This window comes from Staurois parvus, unplaced genomic scaffold, assembly GCF_062004578.1.
Source record: "Staurois parvus isolate SC_StPar_1 unplaced genomic scaffold, SC_StPar_1.0 ptg000006l, whole genome shotgun sequence".
Taxonomy (NCBI): domain Eukaryota; kingdom Metazoa; phylum Chordata; class Amphibia; order Anura; family Ranidae; genus Staurois; species Staurois parvus.
Window position 1 is genome coordinate 8,198,991 of NW_028317802.1, and position 22,892 is coordinate 8,221,882.

A 22,892-nucleotide genomic window follows, 5' to 3' on the forward strand; every position below is an offset into this window, starting at 1 on the left:
ATAGCTGCTAGCAATAATCACATGCAAAATCCGACAGGCTGATGGTACCCAAGTTGATCAATTGATCAACTTGGGTACATTCAGCCTACCCATGCATGGTTCGAACCTCGGCCGGCCCTTGTTGAACTGGTCCTATTTCGAAACCGTCTATAGCCCTCCTTTATTTAAAAAGTCACTGAGATAAGTCAGTCATATGTCTATGTAACTTTGCAGCAAAGTAATGGCCTGGAAAACATGAAAATGAGTTTAAAGCTTAACCCACTGGTTCAAAAGAAGAATTCAAGGTGATCTATTTCACTTTAATATACCTAACAACTTGGTGATGGTCCCCTACCATGTAATCTAAAGCCACTATTTGTAAGGAAAATAAACCTTTTAGCATAAAAGAAGATACTTACCTTACAATCCAGCTTCCAGCATATTTGTCTAGGCAATGCAGACTTTACTCAGTGTCCTGGGAAAGCAGAACATTTTTGTATGTTAATATATAGAGATTTTAGGTTGGGGGTAGGGGGCTACCATATAGTTATTAGATATATTTGGGTGAAAAGTCCGCTTTAATATTAATTATTTTTTTATTTACAGTAATTCTAAAGGCTTTTTTTTTTTAAATAACAATTGTATCTACTTATCTACTATGTGCAGTGGTTTTGAACACAGCAGCCCGGATCCTCCTCTTCTCGGGTCCTTCGCTAGCACTCCTGGCCCCTACTTCCTTTCAGGTGCCCCACACAGCAAGCAGCTTGCTATGGGGGCACCTGCTTTCACCCCCATCCCCTCTCTCTTCAATTGGCTCACTGGCAATGATTGACAGCGGTGGGAGCCAATGGCTCCTGCTTCTGTCTCAGCCAATGAGAAGAGGGAATTCCGGGATAGCTGAGACTCCAGTGCATCTAGATCTAGAGGGGGCTTAGGTGAGCATTAGGGAGGCTGGGGGGGATGCTGCACAGAGAAGGTTTTTTACCTTCATGCATAGAATGAATGAAGGTAAAAAACCTTGAGCCTCTACAACCACTTGAAAGCTGATATAAAATATACAGATTAATGCAGCTCTGCATATATTAAAGTGATACTAAAGTCTTTTTTTTTTGTTATACATGTTATACTTAACATGTTAACATGTTATACTTACCTGCTCTGTGCAGTGGTTTTGCACAGAGCAGCCCGGATCCTCCTCTTCTCTGTGCTTCTGGCCCCTCCCTCCTGTCGGGTGCCCCCACAGCAAGCAGCTTGGTATGGGGCACCTGAGCAGACTCGCTCCTGAGCCACAGCTCTGCGTGTCCATTCACACACAGAACCACGGCTCGGACCTGCCCCCTCCCACTCCTGATTGGCTCACTGGCTGTGATTGACAGCAGCGGGAGCCAATGACTCCCCCTGCTGCCTCAGCTGATCAGGAGTGAGAGTCCCCGGAGAACTGAGGCTCTCGTGGACATTGCTGGATCAAGAGGAAGCTCAGGTAAGCATTGGGGGTGCTGACGGGCTGCTACATATAGACTTTTTTTACCTTCATGCGTAAAAAACCTTGAGCCTTTAGAACCACTTTAATACTTCAATCAATTTATTTTTGTTGGGAAGCAGCACAAGGAGATGGTCAGTTATGCTGCAGTTCTCATGTGCCAAAAGGGGACATGCTGATAGGAGGAAAGAGTAGAGTGACACAGAGATGAACTCATCAGTCTACTGCTTCTCCATTCACTGACCACTCACAGGCTGAGAACAAGACCTGAAAGTATTACTTTGTTATATTACCCTCAAAGCTCTCTAGTGGATTTGAATGGGAGTGCCTCCATCCCAATTACAAATTACAATAATTCTGAACATAGATATTTAGGACTATCCTGTCACCAAAAATAGATCCACAATGTTAGCTCCAATTAGTAAATTTACATTTTTATTGCAAAGATTTAAAAGGTTTTATATACATCAGTAGATAAAATCGTATAGCCCATAACGTACAACATGTACAAAAGAAATAACTTCAACCCACAGTTCCTCCTTTTGTCATACAGCATTTTGTGAATTTCACTATTTTAGGAGAGTATGGATTAAATTTGTCTACAAAGTACAAAAGTATATTACTAATAGTATTATCTTAAATCTTTGTATATCCATCAGACAATAACAGAGATAGTTACTTACGTCAATGTTCACAGAAAAAGTGTTACTTAACTGTGTATAGAAAAAAACAGGTCTCTGGCCCTGCCAGACAAGGTTGTGCTGTGCAGAGCTGTATAAATCTCTTTGCTGGATGGATAGGAATACAAATCTTTTGGCAGGTACAACAGCTCCCATTTATATGTATTTTATCTGTGTGTTTGGCTGCTGAGTTCAGCTGTAAAATAAAAGGGAAAATTATTCTGTATTTGTTTTTTCAGTCCTGATCGTAATGTTCAAAACATGCTGCTAGGTTAATCGGCTCCCTTTTAACTTGGCTGCAATATGTATATGTATGCATGTGAGGTAGGGATGTTGGATTGTAATCTCTGTGGGTGATGGACTGATGTGAATGTACAATAGGTAAAAGCTATGTGTAAATTGCCTATTCATTATAAAATTACCTGTAACTAATGAATAAAAAAAGAAATTATGTACAAAACTACTATAAATTAAAGTAGTATAAAAACTTCATTGTTGTTTAGTTTAACACATTGAACAGTATTCCCCAGCAAACTATTGTTCCATCGTAATTGCCTTTGTGTCAGTCAGCTACAGGGGGAGTAGAAAGCGCTCTGACCATGGCTGGAATGCCTGACACCCCAGTCACATCAAACCCTACTTTTAAATCGTGCGACTTACAGTTAAGTTGCACTATTTCAAAGTCAGATGACATACCAATTTCAGGTGCGATTTGCAAGACATCTGATACAGATGTCTATACAAATTGCACCAAAAGTAGTGCATGTACTACTTTGGAAATCGGTGCAGCTCCAAGTTGAAACCACACTGATATGTCCGCTCTAATTGCGGACAATAGGCTGCGATTTGCAAGACGCAAGGCATGCAAACCCAATGCCAATTTGCATCCAGCGTGACTGGGGTCTGAGTGTTGACATCGTCCATAAGCTTACTATGGGCCATCCATTGTCGGTGCTCCCTCCTTTTCCTTGAAGTCGCTGCTGGATGACACAGGGAGCCAATCGTGACTGGACCGGAGTGGGCTGAGAATAAGTATGTACAGCATGTGCATCTACAGAATATTTGGTTTAGGTGTTAGAATGGGGAGTGGTGGGAGTGAGAGCAGTTTTATGATTGGATTTTATCCCAGAATTCCACTTTAAAAAAACTGAGGGTTTGGTATCACTTTAATGTTTAATGCTAAAGAAAGATACAAAAGCTTTGCCAAAACACATTTTTTTTTCGGTACAATTTATGGGGGGGGGGGTGTTTGTAATGAATAACAGTCAGAGTGTTATAGGTTACAATAGAAAGAATATACATCAGTTAACTAATGAAATGAAAGCATCAAATCATGTAAATAGTAGTTCGGTTAAACAAAGATGTATATCACAAAAAATCCTACATTTACAAATAAATAGTATTATTTATTGATTGATAAATATAATAATAGAGCTAAAAGAAATGTAAAAAAAAAAAGAACTTACCGTAAATTTTTACTTCTAATCTTTTCCCATACAGTACATTGTTCCTATACCCCCCACCACCATTTTTTTTTATTTTATTTGTTTGCTTGTTCAATCCATGGTAATATTATTATACTAAACTATATTAATATGTTTTGAAGTTGTCCAGGTTCTTCAGAAGCAGAATTGCCAGTGATTCCAGAGAGACCCCTCTCTAGTTTAGGTAAGAAGCCTTTGTTACTTTTTTAAGCAGCTGAAGACAGCAGTGCACATTGAAAATATGCTTCCACCTCCAAATGCTTGTTAATACATACATTATATTGTCATTGGAACCAATGATGTCGATATGGTGTCTACACATGGATGAGCTACACATTATACTGTATATATAGTTAATATCATGAGATTAAATGATATCTAAACCCCAAAACGTATATTTAATATATTGCAGTTTACTAGTCCTAAGATGTAGTGACTGCATGAGTTTCTTTTTTTCAGCAAGTATAGAAGAATGATCTTGTCAAAATTCTATTTTTCTTGTAACTTCCTATGTACTGATCTGATATGACACATAATTATTTAGCAGTTTTCCAAGTTACCTTTTGTGAACTACGCAAGCAGGGCCCAACTCACGTTCTTGTCTTCAACTGTATTATAACTGTATTGTCTCCCTTGATATTGTAAAGTGCTATGCAAGCTAGTGGCACAAATCCTGCATAATATTAGTAGTCTAAATTAGAGAAAGAAGCTTTGTGACAACTATGGCTCCATCTGTAAATACAAAGGACTGAGTGACTGTAGCTACCCTAAAACAGAAACTGTGTTATTAGCAAGGTTAACTGAAGAATATAAAAGAAAAAATGTCCGCAAAAGGAAACTTAGGAAGGTCATACATGATTAATTTTTTTTCGTCCAACCAGTGGGTTGAACGAAAAAAAGTGATCCGATGCTTCCGATCCACAGATTCGAGATGGATATGGAAATTAATCCAGATGCGCTACTGTACTCTGCTAGCAGAGAGCCTTCCTTGACAGCAGAATACAATGTTAAAGCTGGCAGCACTAATCATTCAGGAAAAAACTGACAGGCTGGTTGCACACAAGTCAATCGATAGATGTGCAACCAGCTGGCTCACATGGATCAGAATTTGTCTGTTCTCTGCTGAATCAGCTGAATTTTGATCCATGTATGGTCAGCTTAATGCAACCATCACATCTAAGCACTGAGGTTCAATATATTAAATGTTTGTTCTTGGGATTAGATAACTGTGACTCACTCCATGTGATAGTGTTGGTGCTTAGTGAATGGCCTAGTGCTGTCACATGGGGACCAAGAGACAGTCAAATCTGTTACTTTACTTCCTCACTGCTCAGTGCAGCTACTGGGGCAAATAAAATAAGAACATCTTCTAGGTATGTGATTCATTCCATGTGACAGTGCTAGTGCTGAGTGATTGGTCTAGAGCTGTCACATAGGGGTTGATTTACTAAAACCAAAGAGTGCAAAATGTGGTGCAGCTCTGAATAGAAACCAGTCAGCTTCCAGTTAATTTTTTTGTCAAAGCTTAATTGAACAAGCTGAAGTTAGAAGCTGATTGGCTAGTGGCCAAGAAACAGTCAACCCTGTGTAAGCGCTTACATACAAGTGCATACACAATGCTGTATTTCCTTGCTCCCTACTGTTGAATAGAACATCAGAGGAGCAAAAGGAAGGTATTTGCCTCTGGGGAGGGGGGCTTTAAAGTAAACCTGTTGCTTTGTCCTAGTTGGGCAAAACACAGATTTACATTACATTTAACAATATCAATTAGCATAATTGTAGGTTTTATGAAAGCTACACTTGCTGTTTTAAGGCATTTGTAGATTAATTTTTCCATTGCACAGATTAATGATAAATATATAGGGGGAAATAGAGATGGATTAGAGAGGGTTAAGAGGAAAGAAATAAAGAAGGGAAGGAAGGAAGTTTTGGATTTTATTATATTGTTTGGGCTTCTTTAAAAATATATATTTTAATGCATTTTGTGTGTGTGATGTGGTTTCTTGTATTGTAGTTTGTTGTAGTGGAAAGCTCATATGCGTCAAAGGGGTTGATTTACTAAAAGCAAATCTGATTACTTTGCAAGGGGATTTTCCCTTAGTTGATTGAATGAGGTGTAGCTTTTCCATCATCCAGTCATTTGCAAGCAAAAAGCCAATTTTTATTTTTATATTTTCCTCTCATGTGGTTGGGTATTCTTGACAAAGTGGATTTTTACCATGTTCACTCAGGTAAGAGAAATACCTCTTGCAAAGTAAAAATCTCCTTGCAAAGTGAATAGCCAATTTACCTTTCCTAAATCAACTCCAGAATATTTTGGTATATTGGAACAAACTGGTATTATTTCCTTTGTGTTTAATTGTATATGTTTACTTAACAGCTGAAGCAATAAGCCCTTACTGTGAAACTGTCTTCAACCGAATCTCTCAAGAACCAAAGGTAAGAATTTGGTTTACTCCTAATAATTGAACTATCATTATTGCCTAGATAGATAGATAGATAGATAGATAGATAGATAGATAGATAGATAGATAGACAGATAGATAATCTTTGTGATGTAGGAGCGCTGATCCTTATGGAGATGCGTTATAACGTAATGAGTGGTGTGCAATCCTAGGGGCTGCTCAGGCTGAACACCCAGAGGAGTTTACTAAAGTTTTGAGCGCCATACCACCTTGTATAATCCTTTAAAAGACTCTTTGTAAGAATATTGTATTGTTTACAGATTGTACTAGTCTATATACAGTAGTTCTCATTTGTGTGTTTGTGTTTTGTTTTTTTTTGTCTTTTCACCTTAAGAAGAACACATTTCGGGTTTTTTTTTGTTGGCGTTGTATACTTTATATTTGAGCAATGGTGTGTGTCCGTGTGAAGGACTATATTGCCAAAAGTATTGGGATGCCTGCCTTTACATGCAGATTAACTTTAATGGTCAGTCTTAGTCCGTAAGGTTCAATATTGAGTTGGCCCACCCTTTGCAGCTATAACAGTTTCAACTCTTCTGGGAAGGCTGTCCACAAAGTTTAGTAGTGTGTCTATGGGTGTGTTTGACCATTCTTCCACAAGCGCATTTGTGAGGTCAGGCACTTGAGTCAGATGAGAAGACCTGGCTCACAGTCTCCATTCTAATTCATCCCAAAGGTGTTCTTTCGGGTTGAGGTCAGGACCTCCTCTTTATGGATCTTGCTTTGTGCACTGGTGCGCAGTCATGTTGGAACAGGAAGGGGCCATCCCCAAACTGTTCCCACAAAGCTGGGAGCATGAATTTGTCCAAAATGTCTTGGTATGCTGATGCTTTAAGAGTTCCCTTCACTGGAACTAAGAGGCTAAGCCCAACCCCTGAAAAACAATCCCACACCATATCCCCCCCTCCAGCAAATTTTACACTTGGCACAATGCAGACAGACAAGTACCGTTCTCCTGGCAACTGCCAAACCCAGACACATCCATAGGATTTCCAGACAGAGAAGCATGATTTGCCACTCCAGAGAACACGTCTCCACTGCTCTAGAGTCCAGTGGAGGCATGCTTTACACCACTGCATCCAAGGCTTTGCATTGCACTTGGTGATGTAAAGCTTGGATGCAGCTGGAATATTTTGTAGCAAGGAAATTGGGCGTATTGCACAGGTGGCAACCTATCACCTATCTTTCACGCATGAATTCACTGAGCTCCTGAGTGCGACCCATTCTTTCACAAATGTTTGTAAAAGCAGTTTGCATGGCTAGGTGCTTGATTTTATACACCTGTAGCCATGGAAGTGATTGGAACACCTGAATCCAATGATTTGGAGGGGTGTACCAATACTTTTGGGAATATAGTAGATAGATAGATATATCTTTTAACACATTTTAGGTTTTTTTTTTAGATTTTCTCTATTGCTTAGCTTTTTGCCCCAGAAACGCTTTGGTGTTGCAAAATAAAATCTTTTAAAAAAAGGACTATACAGTACGAGCTGTATATATCCTAGTTATATTAAAGGAGAAACCCAAGACATGAGTGAGAGATAGCCAAACCCACGCCTTTTCATATGTCACAGTTAGATATCTTGTTTGCTGCGGAGAGCTCCATGTCCACTATGATAATAGCTAAAGTACTCTCATTCTGTTTGTGCTGTATGTGACATTCTCAAAACTATCCCACTCTGTTCACTATGCAGGACAAGGCATACATCAGACTGAGCCATTCTGTGTATTACATGACATACAACGCAGTGGTCCACTTTGAATGCTGTGCTGTATATTATATATTCCATGCCCCTTATGGAATATCAATATTGGTATATAGAATTTATTCATGCCATAACTTATTCACATTATACAACTCAGACTACTAAGTCTGTGCTATCAACAAGCATACCTTTACTGGCATTTTACTATAATAAATACTTCCAGCTGACAAATATTTGTATATCAGGGCATTTTGGATTTTAGGGATTCTGGTGTGCTTGAGAAGAGCTTGGAAGGTATGTATGCACACCTGAGGGTGCATGCTTTGAATTCCTCTTGCAGATTTATAGGATTAACCACCTAAAAAATTCAAGAATATCTCCACTACCAGTTTAAAGAAGGGAAAAGAAGTACAGATGCACCTGTAAGATTGTTATGTTGTGTATGTATTTTAATTTAAGAATATAAAGCACATCAAGAATAAAAAAGTTGTGATAACCATATTTGTGAACACTTACAGCATGATAAGATACAGTGAATGATACAAAGCGTATAAAAATCTTGATGGAGGGAAAGAACCTGCCTTATCTCAAACTATACATAGATTACCTCAACATACCTGTCACACAGATGGTATATATGGCATCTGTGCTTCAAGTAATTATTTCAGTAGAACAAACTTCATATGCTGCCTACATATCTTCAAAGCAAACACGTGTGCCATGGCACATCGGGGACCTGGAAACTTGTCTTATGCAAATCTCCAGAGAAACTCCAGTCCATGGCCCACAATCTCCCAACTCCTAAACAATGATTTGTAAACAAGGTGTTTATTGAATTCTTCAACAAAAGCATATAGCGCGAGATAACAGTGCAAACAACTGCACATACAATTAAAGAAGTACAAGAAAGGTCAGCACATAGGTCGAGGTCATCAACTGCTAATAAAGATGGGAAAATGCCATCATCATAACATCAGACAAAGCGAGTATTATCAAATTTTGAGGATGTGCGTGTCAGAGGGACAACCCCTCATCGTGGGTTCTGCACCTCCTGGTCAATGAATTAAACTCACAGGTAATATACAAGGGGGGAGAAAGACACCTAAAAGGGAAAAAGAAGACACAGCAGAAGAATAAGGGAAGGGGAAAGGGATGGAGAAGGGAAGGGAGGGGGGAAAAATCCTGCAGGGTACACCAATTGGTCTCATCCAAAGTTTCTCATTAAGTCAAGAGCAGGGAACAGTCCATGTTCAGGCTGTCATTGTATGCAAGCCATGATTCCCAAACTTTTAGGAATAAAGCATGTGTGTCATTCAAAATAAAAGTGAGTTTCTTATGATGTGCTGTTTGACCTCGGCTATATTAAGAAATTGTTTTGCACCAAGCAAAAATTCTGGACAAGGTCATGATGGGTTTATGTAGTAAGGCCTCCTACAGATTAAAGGCTAAATAGACATTCAGAACAGCTCTAATCATGGCCCATACCTGAGTCCAGAAGCAGATTGCCCTGGGACTAGTCCACCATATATGGAGTAAAGTACCATGTTCTGTACAGCCCCGAAAGCACAATGGAGATGCACCAGGGGCAAAGAGGGTTATATGATCAGAGGTTATGCACCGACAAGAAAGCAGTTAAAAAGCATTCTCTTGAATGAAGATGTTCTCGGAACACTTTGAGGAGGTCAGCCAGATGGTGTTCCAGGCCGCCTGATCTAGCGTCATATCAAGATCTGCTTCCCATTTCATCACATACATTAATTTGCCACAATTTGAGGTAGATATAAGGGAGGAATCAAGATCAGAAATATGCCCTTTTAAGTGCGCGTCTTTCTGGCAATGGTTTTCGAAGGAAGTCATCTACTTAAGAGGTTCCGGTAGGTGAGAAGGCCATGGATATGATGTGTAATTTGGACATGACAAAAAGTTTCCAAGGCCAATAGTTGACAGTGCTTCCTAAGATAACTAAAGGATTTGATGCCATGGAGTGATAAACGTTCGTAGACATATTTGACCCCTTTGCTACGCCACCAGTGAAAAACCAGTGGGTTATCATGAGCCAGAGGAATTGTGGAGCATCGAGAATACCTGACAGGGGGAGATGGGGAGAGATAAGATTACCAAAGTATTTCATGGAGTCCCAAAGGCATAGGGCGTAGAGTAGGGAGGCCGTATTATAATAATAATGTAGCTGGGCCGCATTATAATAATTTTTAAGGTTAGGGACCGCCAAGCCACCCACCACCTGCAACAGTAAAGCACCGCCACTGGTAGCTGTGACCTACTGGAGTGCCAGATGAACTGCAGAAGTTTGCATTGTTTGATTCGCAGAATGTGGTTCGGAAGATGGATAGGCAAAGCCAAAAGTGGCAGACAGTATGCCAAGGCTTGATGTTCTCTGTAATTGCAAAAAAAGATTCCCCCCAGTTTTCAGTGATTAGGGGCACTCCACACATGTAGAAATATCTGCTAACACCTGTAACCACCAGGCAATTTATAAAGTTTATTCTACTGATATGTTGGTTTGCTTTAAAGGGAATGTACAGTCATTTTGAATTTTTTAAATATTTATGTAGAAGAGATCAGCTTGATGTAAATAATCTTCTAAATATACTATAATGTTTTAAAAACCTTGCTTCTATGTATACCTTTAAATCATATATGTGCATTGTGTCAGCCATATTTGTGTTTTACATACACAAGTCCTGCTTCAGTCCTGCAGAAATGGTATAACTTGAGGTCATTGAAGTAAACAAAAGAAATTCTTATTAAAGTCTTCCTGACGTGTCACAGTACAGTACAGAAACAGGAAATGTTTTCAGAAAAGCTTAATTTCTTTAATTTGAAAACATTCCCAGTTGGTTAAATTTTGCTTCGCTTAAATGCCATACCAATAGGCTGTGAGTGCCACCTCCAAAACCTGCCCGATAAACTCTCATTGTAAGCCATCAGCCGTTTCTTTCCTAATAGCTAGGTGCACTAAATGTCACCCCCAGTGCTCAATACTGCCGCTACTGGGCAGCACACTGTGCATGCACTGGTTTTGAGTGAGGAAGAGCACTCCTGTGATGCTAGGAGTGAGTGCTTAACGCACAGTGCAGCCTACGCTCTAGCAGGACTGGGTTTTTTTTGCTTAGAATGGGAGAAGCCCAACTGGGCTGATGAGAATGAGTCCTTAGAAGTTGAACACAATCAGTAACAAAAACTTTCCTTTTGACTGGAATTACTGTTCAACATACATTTATCAGAATTAGTTTCTTATGTTGATCGCTTTACATGTCCTGTATACCTTAAAAGATTTAAATATTACAGTTCCTCTATAGTTCTCACAATTAACTCTTTCTCCTCAAGGATCAGGCAGACTACATTAGAGCCACTACTGTCACAGAAAACCTGACCTCTCTGACTGACATTCCTTCCCAGAGTCAGTTGGTTGCAGGGGCGGACTGACCATTTGGAAACTGGGGCACTGCCCGAGGGCCTGGGGTCAGTAGGGGGCCCCATGAGCGGCCCCTGGTACATTTTTCATAGGCTTTTTTGAGTTTGGGCAAGGACACAGGGGCCCCATGATCCCCTATTGCTCGGGGGCCCCATGAGTTGTCAGTCTGCCCCTGGTTGATTGATGTCTGTCTAACCTATAGACATCAGACTGTTACCCAATCTAGCCAAAAACAGACAAAATCAGGCCATTGTCATCCTCTGGGTTGGTAAATTTGTTGAAGTAAAAGACAGACAGCCATTAGAAAGAGAATCTATAAATCTTTATATATAATACAGTAGCCAAGATATGGTACAGCAAGCATGTGAAATCAGAATGATGCATTAAAATATGACAAAAGTAACTCAAAATATGTGTTTACAATGTAGTTTCTCCTTAGGACAAACAAGCTTTAGTTATATTCTCGACTTTCAGAGGTGAATGACTTGGTGCTCCTGTGAGATTTTATGTATACAGAAGAAGATACTATAGGTACATTGAAGCAGAAATCAACCCTGGTAGTCAACACTGCAAAAGTATTTCATTGTCTCTTAAGATCACAATTTATATTATGTTCCTGTTCAACTTTTCATGCATGGACCTTTATACTTCATTGACAGAAGGTTGAAATGTTAACAGTGCTGTGACCTGAAAAAGAAATATGTTTTAGGAAATATTTTTTGATTACACAGGATGTCAAGAATGGAAAAATACGAACGTGTTCCACCATGCCAATGTTTACACCCGGGGAAGAGAGAAGTCTTCCATGGTAAGATTTATTTACTAGATTACATGTCTATATGAACCTTTGCAAGTTATTGGATACTCAATTGTAGTGAAATGCCTAGATTTATAGATAGAGGAATATGCTGAGGTGTCTGTTATCGCTGCCTAAGTAGGAGAGAACAATAGAGCATTGTCTGAAATATTTCAGATCAGAAAAACTACATTTATAAATAATTTACCCCTATTTGCCCTCTCATATCTTCAGGAGCTAATCCTACTTGGACACAGACCTTAAACCTGGTGTGATACTCAGCTCTGTATCCCGCCCATTCTCCATGTAGCATCTTCCTCTTCTTCTAACATAGAGGTTGCCCAGTACCTGTGGTATGAGCATAGAGTTCTGCCACAGAGTATAATGGACTGCCTGCAGACAAGTATATATGCAAATATTATAGTCTATGGTGAAACCAGCACATGTGCACTACTAGGCAACCAAATGCCTAGAAGAAGGGGAAATTGCTGCATAAAATTAGAGCAGACTAAAAAGGATTACAGATGTGTATGATCTGAGCTCTGTGTTTATGAAGGTTTATGTAATGAGGTGGGTGAAAAGGAGAATTGGTTGGTTTTAAGATTTTATGAAGTTTTAAACGGCCTATTACTTTCAGGTGTTTCATGAGAATCCTTAAGCCAGCCATAGATGATTCAGTTTTCTTTCCTGGAAGCATGGGTTGCAGGATAGCAAATCACTGGATTCCCCATCAACACAGTGAGTATTGATGGGGGAATCCCCCCCGCAGCGCTATTGTGTTCTGCCAGATGGGAGGCTTCCCTGCCAGCAAAACCCAGTGATTACTGTCGGGAGTTATAGCCGCCATTAGTAATTGCATGCAAAAATTTCAACAGGCTGGTTGTACTGAAGTCAGACAATGGACTTCAGTATAACCAGGTAGCCCATACACAGATCAAGTCTCAGCCGGTCCCTGCTGAACTGGCTGAGATCTATGGCTGGCATCACTTTCTGTGTCCTCGGAAGTTGGCATGGTCCTCCACCTGACATCTACTTGGAAGCAAGGCTTGATTTACTATTAGGCAAACAATACTTTTGTCTATACCTGGCAGAGATATAGGAATAGCTTTTTTTTCTGTACAGATATCAGATATCAGTTGCAAAAATGTATCTATCCTTAACACATTATATTTTGTCTCAATTTTTTAAACCAGGTAAGCACAGATAAAAAGAAATGCTATGTCTAAAAGAAGTGATCCTTAGCAGAGGAGTGTGTTTTGGGGTACATTGCGGGCAAAGCTTCATATCAAGCAGCAGTTTTGGTTACAATACACTTATTTTGGTTAAGAGAGATATGGGGGAGATATTTTGCCATGCATCAGCCAGTGCTGTCAAAATAATTAAAGTGGTTATAAAGGTAAATTTTTTTCCCTAGCATAAAAAATATGTTATACTTACCTGCTCATGCCATGACATATTGCACAGAGCGGTCTCTTACCTCCTCTTCTGTGGTCCCACGCCAGCGTTTTCTACTCCGCATCTTCTGTGAGCTCCACTATAGCAACCCAGCTGCTATGGGGGCACTCATGTGGGCGCACTACCAAGTCAGAATGTGTGCATGAATAGACACACACAGCACTGCTCAGCCTCACCCCCTGGTACCTTCTCATATGATTTTATTGACGGCATCAGGAGCCAATGGCTCCTGCTGCTGCCTCACTGTCCTATGAGAAAGGGAAGAGGGTAGAGTGCTGCTGCAGATAGGACAACCCTGGATCGAGAAAGGACTTGGTAAATGTTTGCAGAGGTAGGGGGACAATACAATTACTGGGACATTTTTTACCTTAATACAGAGAATGCATTAAGGTAAAAAATGTTCTGACTTAGAACCACTTTAAATGCTTTGCACAGTCTATAACAGTTTATCTTCCTTATTATACATTGCACCATATCTTGCAATATGCCATGTTCATGATTTTCAAATAGGACTCTCTCCAATCAGTGTTTATTGTGATCTTACAGATCCTGATATAACCCATACACTGTATTAAATGGGATCAGCTCTCCCTTATTCTCTACACAAGATTATGTCTTTGGGAAACCCACATCCATCCCATCTTGGCATACTCTGTAGATGAACCCAGCTCAAACCTGGGGTTTTCCCATCAAAGGGAGATAATCAGAATGTGAAACATTTTCTCTAGCCTTTAATGTATCTCCAGAGTATAGAGATTTTTTAGAGGGTCTGGTATTTATGGAGATGGTGGTTTATGCTGATTGGTGGCATGCAAAAACAGACTTTGTGTTACAAAATATTAAGTATAATGTTCTAGAACAGGCATCAGTAAATGGTGGACCGGGGTCCGGATGTGGACCAAGTCACTCTCAAATCGGGACCCATGCATTCCCAACATTTTGGAGACTTTTCTTCCCCCAGCCATCTCGCGGTCATCCTCACAGAGCTGACAGTGGGAGGCAGGACAGTTCTGGAGGGCGGGAGCTGCCCTAGGTTAACAAGCAGGTGATTGGTTTCTAGGATGAAAGGCAGCCCTAGCAATCAATCACTGTCTGTCAGTCACTCTGTAAGGTAAGTCAGTGGGGGGAGGGGGGATGAAGTTAAAGGGGCTAAGGACATTATAATGAAGGGGGGGCTGATGTAAAAAGGAGCCGATGACTGAATGTGGGGGGTTTTAGAACGGTAATGTTGATGGGGAGCTGAGGACATTAAGTGGGGGAGGCTGAGAACAGTAATGTATGGGGACTGAGGACAGTAGTGTGTGGGGGGGGTTGAGGACATTAAACTTAAAGTGGAGGAGCTGAGGCCTGAAATGTGAGGGACTAGAGGCTGTGATGTGGGGGGGGGGGCTGAGGACAGTAATGTGGGGGACTAAGGAATGTGGTGTGTGGAGGCTGAGGACATTAAAGTGGGGGGCTGAGCTCATTTTCTAAATGGGAAATTAGGCTGAACAGAGCTCTGGCAAGCTTTCTGTATTGAAAAGGAGAGCAATAACTATTTTACAAATAATTGTAAAGTTTGCATATTGTTGTTGATCTGTTGTTTCCAAAAATTATTACAAAGTTCAGTATTTTAGCCTGTCACAGTTTTTAAGCAAAGATAGAGTAGTATATTTTCTTGTGGCTTAAAACTAGGTTGTCAAAATAGAACTGTATTGATTTTTTTTAAGAAAGCCATGATGACTAAAATTACGGTTTTGTATACAAATTACATTGGGGGATAAACGTGAATCTCATGGCTATGGATGTTTTTCTCCCTTACTTACCTCCCACCACCACTGATAATTGCTTTTTGTTGTAAACTTTTTTGTTCACAATGAAATACATTTCTGTAAACGAGTGTGTCAATATATTATAGGAATGCTGGTGATGCTTCAAAGGAGAAGAAAAGTGAGGCTGAAGATGGGAAAACACAGCGAATCACACAGATTGTGCACAACGAGCAGGAAGGTTACTCCACTCTAGACTCTCCTGAGGAAAATAAAAGGTTCAGCCTCCCATCTCACCTGTACACAGATGAAATAACAGATGATATGACCATTTCACCGTATGCTAGCTTCACTTCCATGCATGACAAGTCGAGGCCAGTTCTAGGTGGATGGCTTGATAAATTGTCCCCGCAGGGGTAAGTCAAGTTACAATGATTAAAAGAAGCTGTTATATGACTGATTATCTTTTCTTCCACTTTAAATGCATGTATGTTACATAATGGGGTTGATTTGCTAAAGGCACATAGGCTCCTTGCTTTGCAAGGGTAGTTGCACTTTGCAAGGGAATTTGCCCCAGAGTTTAGTGAATGTTGTGTGATTTCACTTTGCAAAGAATACCTAAATAGGTGCAAAGGAAATAGAAAATAGCATTTTTGTTTGCACGTGAATAGATGATGGAAGTCAGCAGCGCTTGACCTTATTCACTGAGTTCAGGGGAAATTTTCCATGCAAAGTGAACAGTCTGTATGCCTTTAGAAAATCAGCCCTTATGTGTAAGGTATTCACTACTTCTCAAAGAGACCAAAGTACTCCCCTTGATGACCAAAGTACTCTCCAGAAAGATGGTTCCATCTTTGTTCAGGCCACATCTAAAGTCAAAATCTACTTCCTGGGCTGGGATGCTGGCTCATAGATGACAAAATGTACATCCTGATGCCTGAGCTGGTCATAGCCGTGCTCACAGATGTCTGACACAGCTCAGCCCCAGCTGCCACTCCTTACAGTGAGGAACAGAAGTATTTGAACACCCTGCGATTTTGCAGGTTCTCCCACTTAGAAATCATGGAGGAGTCTGAAATTCACATTGTAGGTGCATTCCCACTCTGAGAGACAGAATTAAAAAACAAATTCAGGAAAACACATTGTATGATTTTTAAAGAGTTTATTTGTCTTGCACTGCTGAACGTAAGTATTTGAACACCTAAGAAACAGCAAGAATTCTGTCTCTCAAAGACCTGTTACTGTGCCTTTAAAAAGTCCACCTCTACTCCACTCATTAATCTAACTTAGTAGCACCTGTCTGAGCTCTTTAAAGACACCTGTCCACCCCACAGTCAGTCAGACGCCAACTACTACCATGGGCAAGACCAAAGAGCTGTCAAAAGACACCAGAGACAAAATTGTGGACATCCACAAGACTGGAAAGGGCTATGGGGCAATTTCCAAGCAGCTTGGTGAAAATAAATCAACTGTTGGAGCAATTGTTAGAAAATGGAAGAGGCTAAAGACGACTGTCAGTCTCCCTCGGACTGGGGCTCCATGCAAGATCTCACCTCGTGGGGTATCACTGATGATAAGAAAGGTGAGGAATCAGCCCAGAACTACAAGGGAGGAGCTGATCAATGACATGAAGAGAGCTGGGACCACAGTTTCAAAGGACACTGTCGGTAGAACACCACGCCATCATGGTTTCAAATCATGCATTGCACGGAAGGTTCCCCTGCTCAAGTCATCACATGTCCAGGCACGTCTGAAGTTTGCCAATGACCATCTGGATGATCCAGAGGAGGCATGGGAGAAAGTCTTGTGGTCAGATGAGACCAAAGTAGAACTTTTTGGTCTAAACTTCACTCGTCGTGTTTGGAGGAAAAAGGATGAGTTGCATCCCAAAAATACCATCCCTACTGTGAAGCATGGGGGTGGTAACATCATGCTTTGGGGGTGCTTTTCTGCGAAGGGGACAGGTCGATTGCACTGTATTAAGGAGAGGATGAATGGGGCCATTTATTGTGAGATTTTGAGCAACAACCTCCTTCCCTCAGTCAGAGCATTGAAGATGGGTCGTGGCTGGGTCTTCCAACATGACAACGACCCGAAGCTCACAGCCAGGATAACCAAGGAGTGGCTCCGTAAAAAGCATATCAAGGTTCTGGAGTGGCCTAGCCAGTCTCCAGACCAAAATCCAATAGAACATCTTTGGAGGGAGCTGAAACTCCGTGTTGCTCAGCGACAGCCCCAAAACCTGACAGATCTAGAGGAGATCTGTGTGGAGGGGCCAAAATTCCTGTTGCAGTGTGTGCAAACCTGGTCAAGAACTACAGGAAACGTTTGACCTCTGTAATTGCAAACAAAGGCTTCTGTACCAAATATTACCACCGATTTTCTCAGGTGTTCAAATACTTATGTTCAGCAGTGCAACAAATAAACTCTTTAAAAATCATACAATGTGATTTCCTGAATTTGTTTTTAAATTCTATCTCTCAGAGTAGGAATGCACCTACAATGTGAATTTCAGACCCCCCCATGATTTCTAAGTGGGAGAACTTGCAAAATCGCAGGGTGTTCAAATACTTCTGTTCCTCACTGTACATGCTAAAAAGTCACAGTGTTGCAGTCTGGATACTGGGGGAGAGAAAACTAAAAAAATGTTTCCTCCTGCCTGCAGCAGACTGGCCACATTATCTCAGCCTAGAAATAGTCACTTAACTGAAGCTCAAGATCTGCTTTTATGATGGAACCCTCAGTTTGGAAAAAAATACCCCATATATATATATCTCATATACAGGCGTACCTCAGTTTACGAATGCCTCTGTTAATGTAATTTTCGGTTTACAAATGAAAATCCATTGAAAATAATGCCTCGGTTTACAAATTGTTTTCGCAATACGAAGTAAGTTTCCCCAGGATACATTGCACCTGGGAGGTTTATAGCGCCGGCCCTGTGCCTTTAAAGTGCACTTTATAAAGTGTTATGAACAGATAAGACTTTTTTTTACCTGTTTCTGACCTCCGGAACGGATTAATTGGTTTTCAATGCATTTACACATTTTTTTTTAAATCATGTCCTGTTCAGCATTTATGCCTTTAAAGTGCACTTTATAAAGAAAGAGTTTTGAACAGATAAGACTTTTTTTGACTTTTTGCTGACCTCCGGAATGGATTTTTCAATGCATTTACGAATTAATTTTTAATCGTGTCCCTGTACAGTATTTATGCCTTTAAAGTGCACTTTATAAAGAATTTTTAACAGATAAAATACTTTTTTTTTGTTTTTTATGACCTACGAAACGGATTAATTGGTTTTAAATGCATTCCTATGGGGAATTTTTCGCAATACGAAACGGCCTGGAGAACGCATTAAATTTGTAAATTGAGGTATGCCTGTGTTTCTATTTTTGGTGCAAGTAAGATTGCATGTGAAACTGCTCAGAAAATACTCAGATCTTTGCACTGTTATCCAGTGCAGTTTTTAAATTGCAAGCAGCATTTTTACAAAGATGCATCTGCAAAGAAAACGAGAAACACAAACACAACACGTGTGATTTATATTTATTTTAATACAGCCTAGAAAATGCATGAAAATGCATTAAAACATTCTTGAAAATACATGAAAAACAATCACAAATGCATGAATTATGAAATACAAGCTTGTGAACCAGCCCTAAGATGTAATGGGGGACATTTACTAACTTTGGAACACTCAGAATCTGGTGCAGCTGTTTATGGCAGCCAATCAGCTTCTAACTTCAGCTTTGGCAATAAAACCTGGAAGCTGATTGGTTTCTATGCAGAGCTGCACTGGATTTTGCACTCTCTAGTTTTAGTAAATCAACCCCAATGAGTGCCGTTTGCTATTTCTTGCAGGAACTATGTTTTCCAGAGAAGATTTGTAAAGTTTGATGGAAATAATTTAATGTACTTCAGTAATGATAAGGTAAGTGGCTCATTTGCTGATCCATTTTTATGTGACCTTCCTCACATGGAGGACTAGAAGCAAAGATGGCATTGTTGGTAGTAGGCATATAATAACAAAATAAACCATATTATGGAGATTAGAGTCTGTGACTTGTTTGATAAGAGCTGTGGATTTAAAAGCAGATGTAGCTTGTCACATGGCTACTCTTCGACTTGTCCTTGCACAGTGCCTTTTCCATTTGTGTTTGGTCTCAGCCCATTTTAACTTCCCACTGACATTAGTGTGCGGTACTTGAACCACCGTCATAATGGGCCACATAAAGTATATAAATGCAATCCAACTGTCCTTACTGTCTTATACAAATGTCTGTTTTCTTTTTCAGTACTTTTTTTTTCCTTCTTTCTTTAAACTTGCCTCTATCTTCTGTTTTTCCTTGCCATCCCATAGGAACTGGAAATAAGGTAACATTGTGGGGATGTCAATGGTGCTAAAATACTAATCTTGTCCAGACTTTTATTTGTTAGCAATAAACACAATGCTGTTCTATGTGCATATTCTATGTGTGTGCCAACAGCTTTCAATTCAGTAATGTGGGCAGAAAGTCAACTAAATGATGATGGATTTAAAGGAAAACTCCACTTTTGTGTGACAAAAATAGTAAATAAAAAAAAAATATAGCAAAAATTGCGAAACAAGTCATGTTGTTATTGATTGCTACTGAAAATTACCTTTCCTTTTCAATCTACAGCACTGTGATTTTCTGTAAAATGCAATACAATATGGCAACCTGGAGGCGTTTGAACACAGATAGTGTACAGAACGCTCCCCCCCAGAAACATAATTTCCTGCGTGTATGGTTGACTTGCTGATTTTTCCAACAGCACTAAGATACAAGTCAAATTTTTGGCATGGCCTGAAACAAATATGTCATATTTGGTGAGGTACTCCCAAAGGGAAATCATGTCTAAAAGGATGCAGACCCTGCAACTTTTTTCAGGAGAACCCTGCAAGTACAGCAGCTGACTAATAATTATAGCACCACTCTCATTCACATTTACTTTGCACACATACACTGGCAAACAGCTATTTCTGCAGAATAACAAAAGATAGGAATCTGCAACAAAGTTAGTTAAAATCCTTACAATCCTTCACCCAAACTGGGAGTGTTCTTTTTCTTAACAAAAGTGGAATTACTCTTTAAGATATTAAAAGACAAATTTTGCAAGGGTGCATATAATGAATATAAAGAATAAAAAGTAAAACGAGGGAGGGGCTTGGCACACTGCTATGATGCAATAGAAGATGCCCATAGTGTCTTTATTTTAGTCTTGTGCTTAATACTGTTAGATCATCCATAGATCCCAGAGTATTCTACTATCCAGATTTTGACCTATTAATTGAGTCGACAGCCATGCTTTGCTTACTCCAAACTTCCCTACCTGACTTTTGGCCAGAGAGACCATCTGTCACAATAGGACAAAGGAGTTGGAATTGGGCCAAGTGGAAAAGCAAGTGAAATTAGGCACACAAGAGTACTCTAGGATTTGAAGATTTTTAAGAACTTGGTAAGGAAACTAAAGAAAGGTGTGGGAAGTGCCTATTATTCCTCTTCAGCAGCCCTGTGGTATGGTACATCTGACTTCAGATTTCCTTTAGTGTAGTTTGGGGCAGAGACAAATTTATAGACAGATTTCATTTCGGAATTGACAGCAAAGAGCTCTCTTATAAAATAAATGAATGGCTGTTAGAAGGTAGTGTAATTGATTTGTTTAATAGCAAGTTATGGCTTAGAATGGTCATTCTACAAGAACACACCAGCAAATAACATTTTTTAGGTGGTAGATTTCCAGATGTATCAATAGACCTAAAAACGTTTGTTTTTAAACGTTATTTGCAGATAAATTGAAGACATTCTAGTTACAATTTTGCCTATAAAACAGAATGTATCATATGATGGCAGTATCATTCAATCAGTATCATTCAATTGGAGCTTTAGAAGGTGTTTTACTAACTAATCAGTCTTTGTTTGAGTGAATAATAGTATGATCGAGCAACAATAATCTGTAAATTGGTGTATTCAAAGTGTACGTAAAGCCTAACAATGAACTTCTGGTTTGCTTTGGTCTGTTAAATTTACCATTGAAAGAGTTTTGTTGTACAAGTTAAATGCAACCAAAAAAAATCTGTTGATCTTGCCACACACATTCCATATCATCCTGTGCACTCTGCAGTCTTACCTCATTGTTATCAGAAAGTGTGTTAAGACTGCAGAACACTTATTGGAGAAGAGCAGGTGTTCTGTAGCCCTAACACACTTTCCATACCAGACTGCTCCTCCTTAGAAAGAGTACAGTCAGGGGTATATTCACCACAAGGCAAATAAGGCATTTGCCTACGGCGGCATTTTTCAGGGGGCGGCATGGGGACCAGGTGGGATCTGCAAGAGGCTGCGGGCTGCTTGACTGTGTATGCAGAGCCTGACTCTCGTTCTCGGGGATGCCTATCAGGTATGATGCTGTGAGGTATGTCTGTCTCTCTCGCTGGGTGGGGTGGTGGCATGGTAGCGGGTGAGTGGAGGTGGTGGAAGGCTCTCCCAGCCAGGGGGTGGCAGGATTGGTTTGTTGGTGTTGGTCCTTGTCAGGCTCTTCTCACGGGGGGGGGGGGGGGTATTCTGATAGATGCAGGGTGATGTGGTGTTGGTTGATATCAGGCTCTCTCTGTGAGCAGGAGGGGAGGGCAGCTGATTTTTGTGTTGCCTGGGGCAGCACAAAGCCTAAATATATCACTGAGTACAGTGAGTGAGCATTGTCACTGTAGGAGAAGAAGTGTGTTACTGACAGGGTCTGCAGGTGAAAATAAAGGAAAAATCATGACAAAGAAAACTAATGCAGCCCCACATCTAAGGACTGATATGCTGTAAAAAAAAAATAAAAATCTTAAATGTTTGATCTTGGGTCTAGATACACTTTAAAGGCATTAAACATGTTTGACCTATTCAATAAAAGTGGTATTAAACTCAGAAGGAAATGTTTAATATATTGCAGTTTACCATTTTTTTCTTTGGTTTTCTTTCTTCTATTTCCATCTGGTGATCCAACCAGTAAATCTGTTGTTTGTCAAAAGAACAAGCTCTCTTGCAGTTACAGCTTTGTGACAAAACGTTTAGCATTGACAGGGGTGCTTACAATAGTCAGCTTTTAATTATTTTTGTAAAACCTTTATCCCAAAAGGAAAAAAACTCTTTGCTGTAACTGCTTTTAAAGTGTTAGCTGGAGTTTGGCTTCAGTTTGTTAGTTTATTTAAATCTGCCAGTCCATCTGCTGTCCAAAGATGCCATCCAGAGTAGGGGCACTCTAATACAGGAGGTATGTTACTGACCAGATCACCAGGTGAAAACAAAAGGGGTAAAAAAATTCAAACAAGAAAACTAATTCAGTCACCACATCTAAGGATTGATAAACTGAAATATAATACATTTTTTGTTTTGGGTTTATTACTTCCATGTGAATTGCTGATTACACTGTTCAACAAATTTTTATTTTTTGCCAGTTTTGGAAACAAAAGGATCCATTTCTTAATGAATTTCACATTCTGAGTTCAAATATAACAATGAAATTTGTCAATTGGCTCTAGTTTTTCTGTAAACGGAAAGTTTTCTACTATAGGCGTAATGACTACATAATGCACAATAATTATATAGATAGATGTCTTTCCACAAATATAAAGCAAGTGATATTGACTACATAA

General features: G+C 39.9%; 1 protein-coding gene across 2 annotated transcripts in view; it reads left to right on the top strand.

The window, feature by feature from the left end:
- Positions 1–22,892, top strand: part of ARAP3 (ArfGAP with RhoGAP domain, ankyrin repeat and PH domain 3) — a 215,320-nt gene that overhangs the window by 105,122 nt on the left and 87,306 nt on the right. For both annotated transcript variants that reach the window (XM_089653498.1, XM_089653443.1), the window contains exons 3-7: positions 3,746–3,807; positions 6,004–6,062; positions 11,962–12,038; positions 15,379–15,645; positions 19,094–19,163. In XM_089653498.1, the coding sequence (XP_089509624.1) occupies positions 3,746–3,807; positions 6,004–6,062; positions 11,962–12,038; positions 15,379–15,645; positions 19,094–19,163 (535 nt within the window). The remainder of the gene's footprint in view (positions 1–3,745; positions 3,808–6,003; positions 6,063–11,961; positions 12,039–15,378; positions 15,646–19,093; positions 19,164–22,892) is intronic.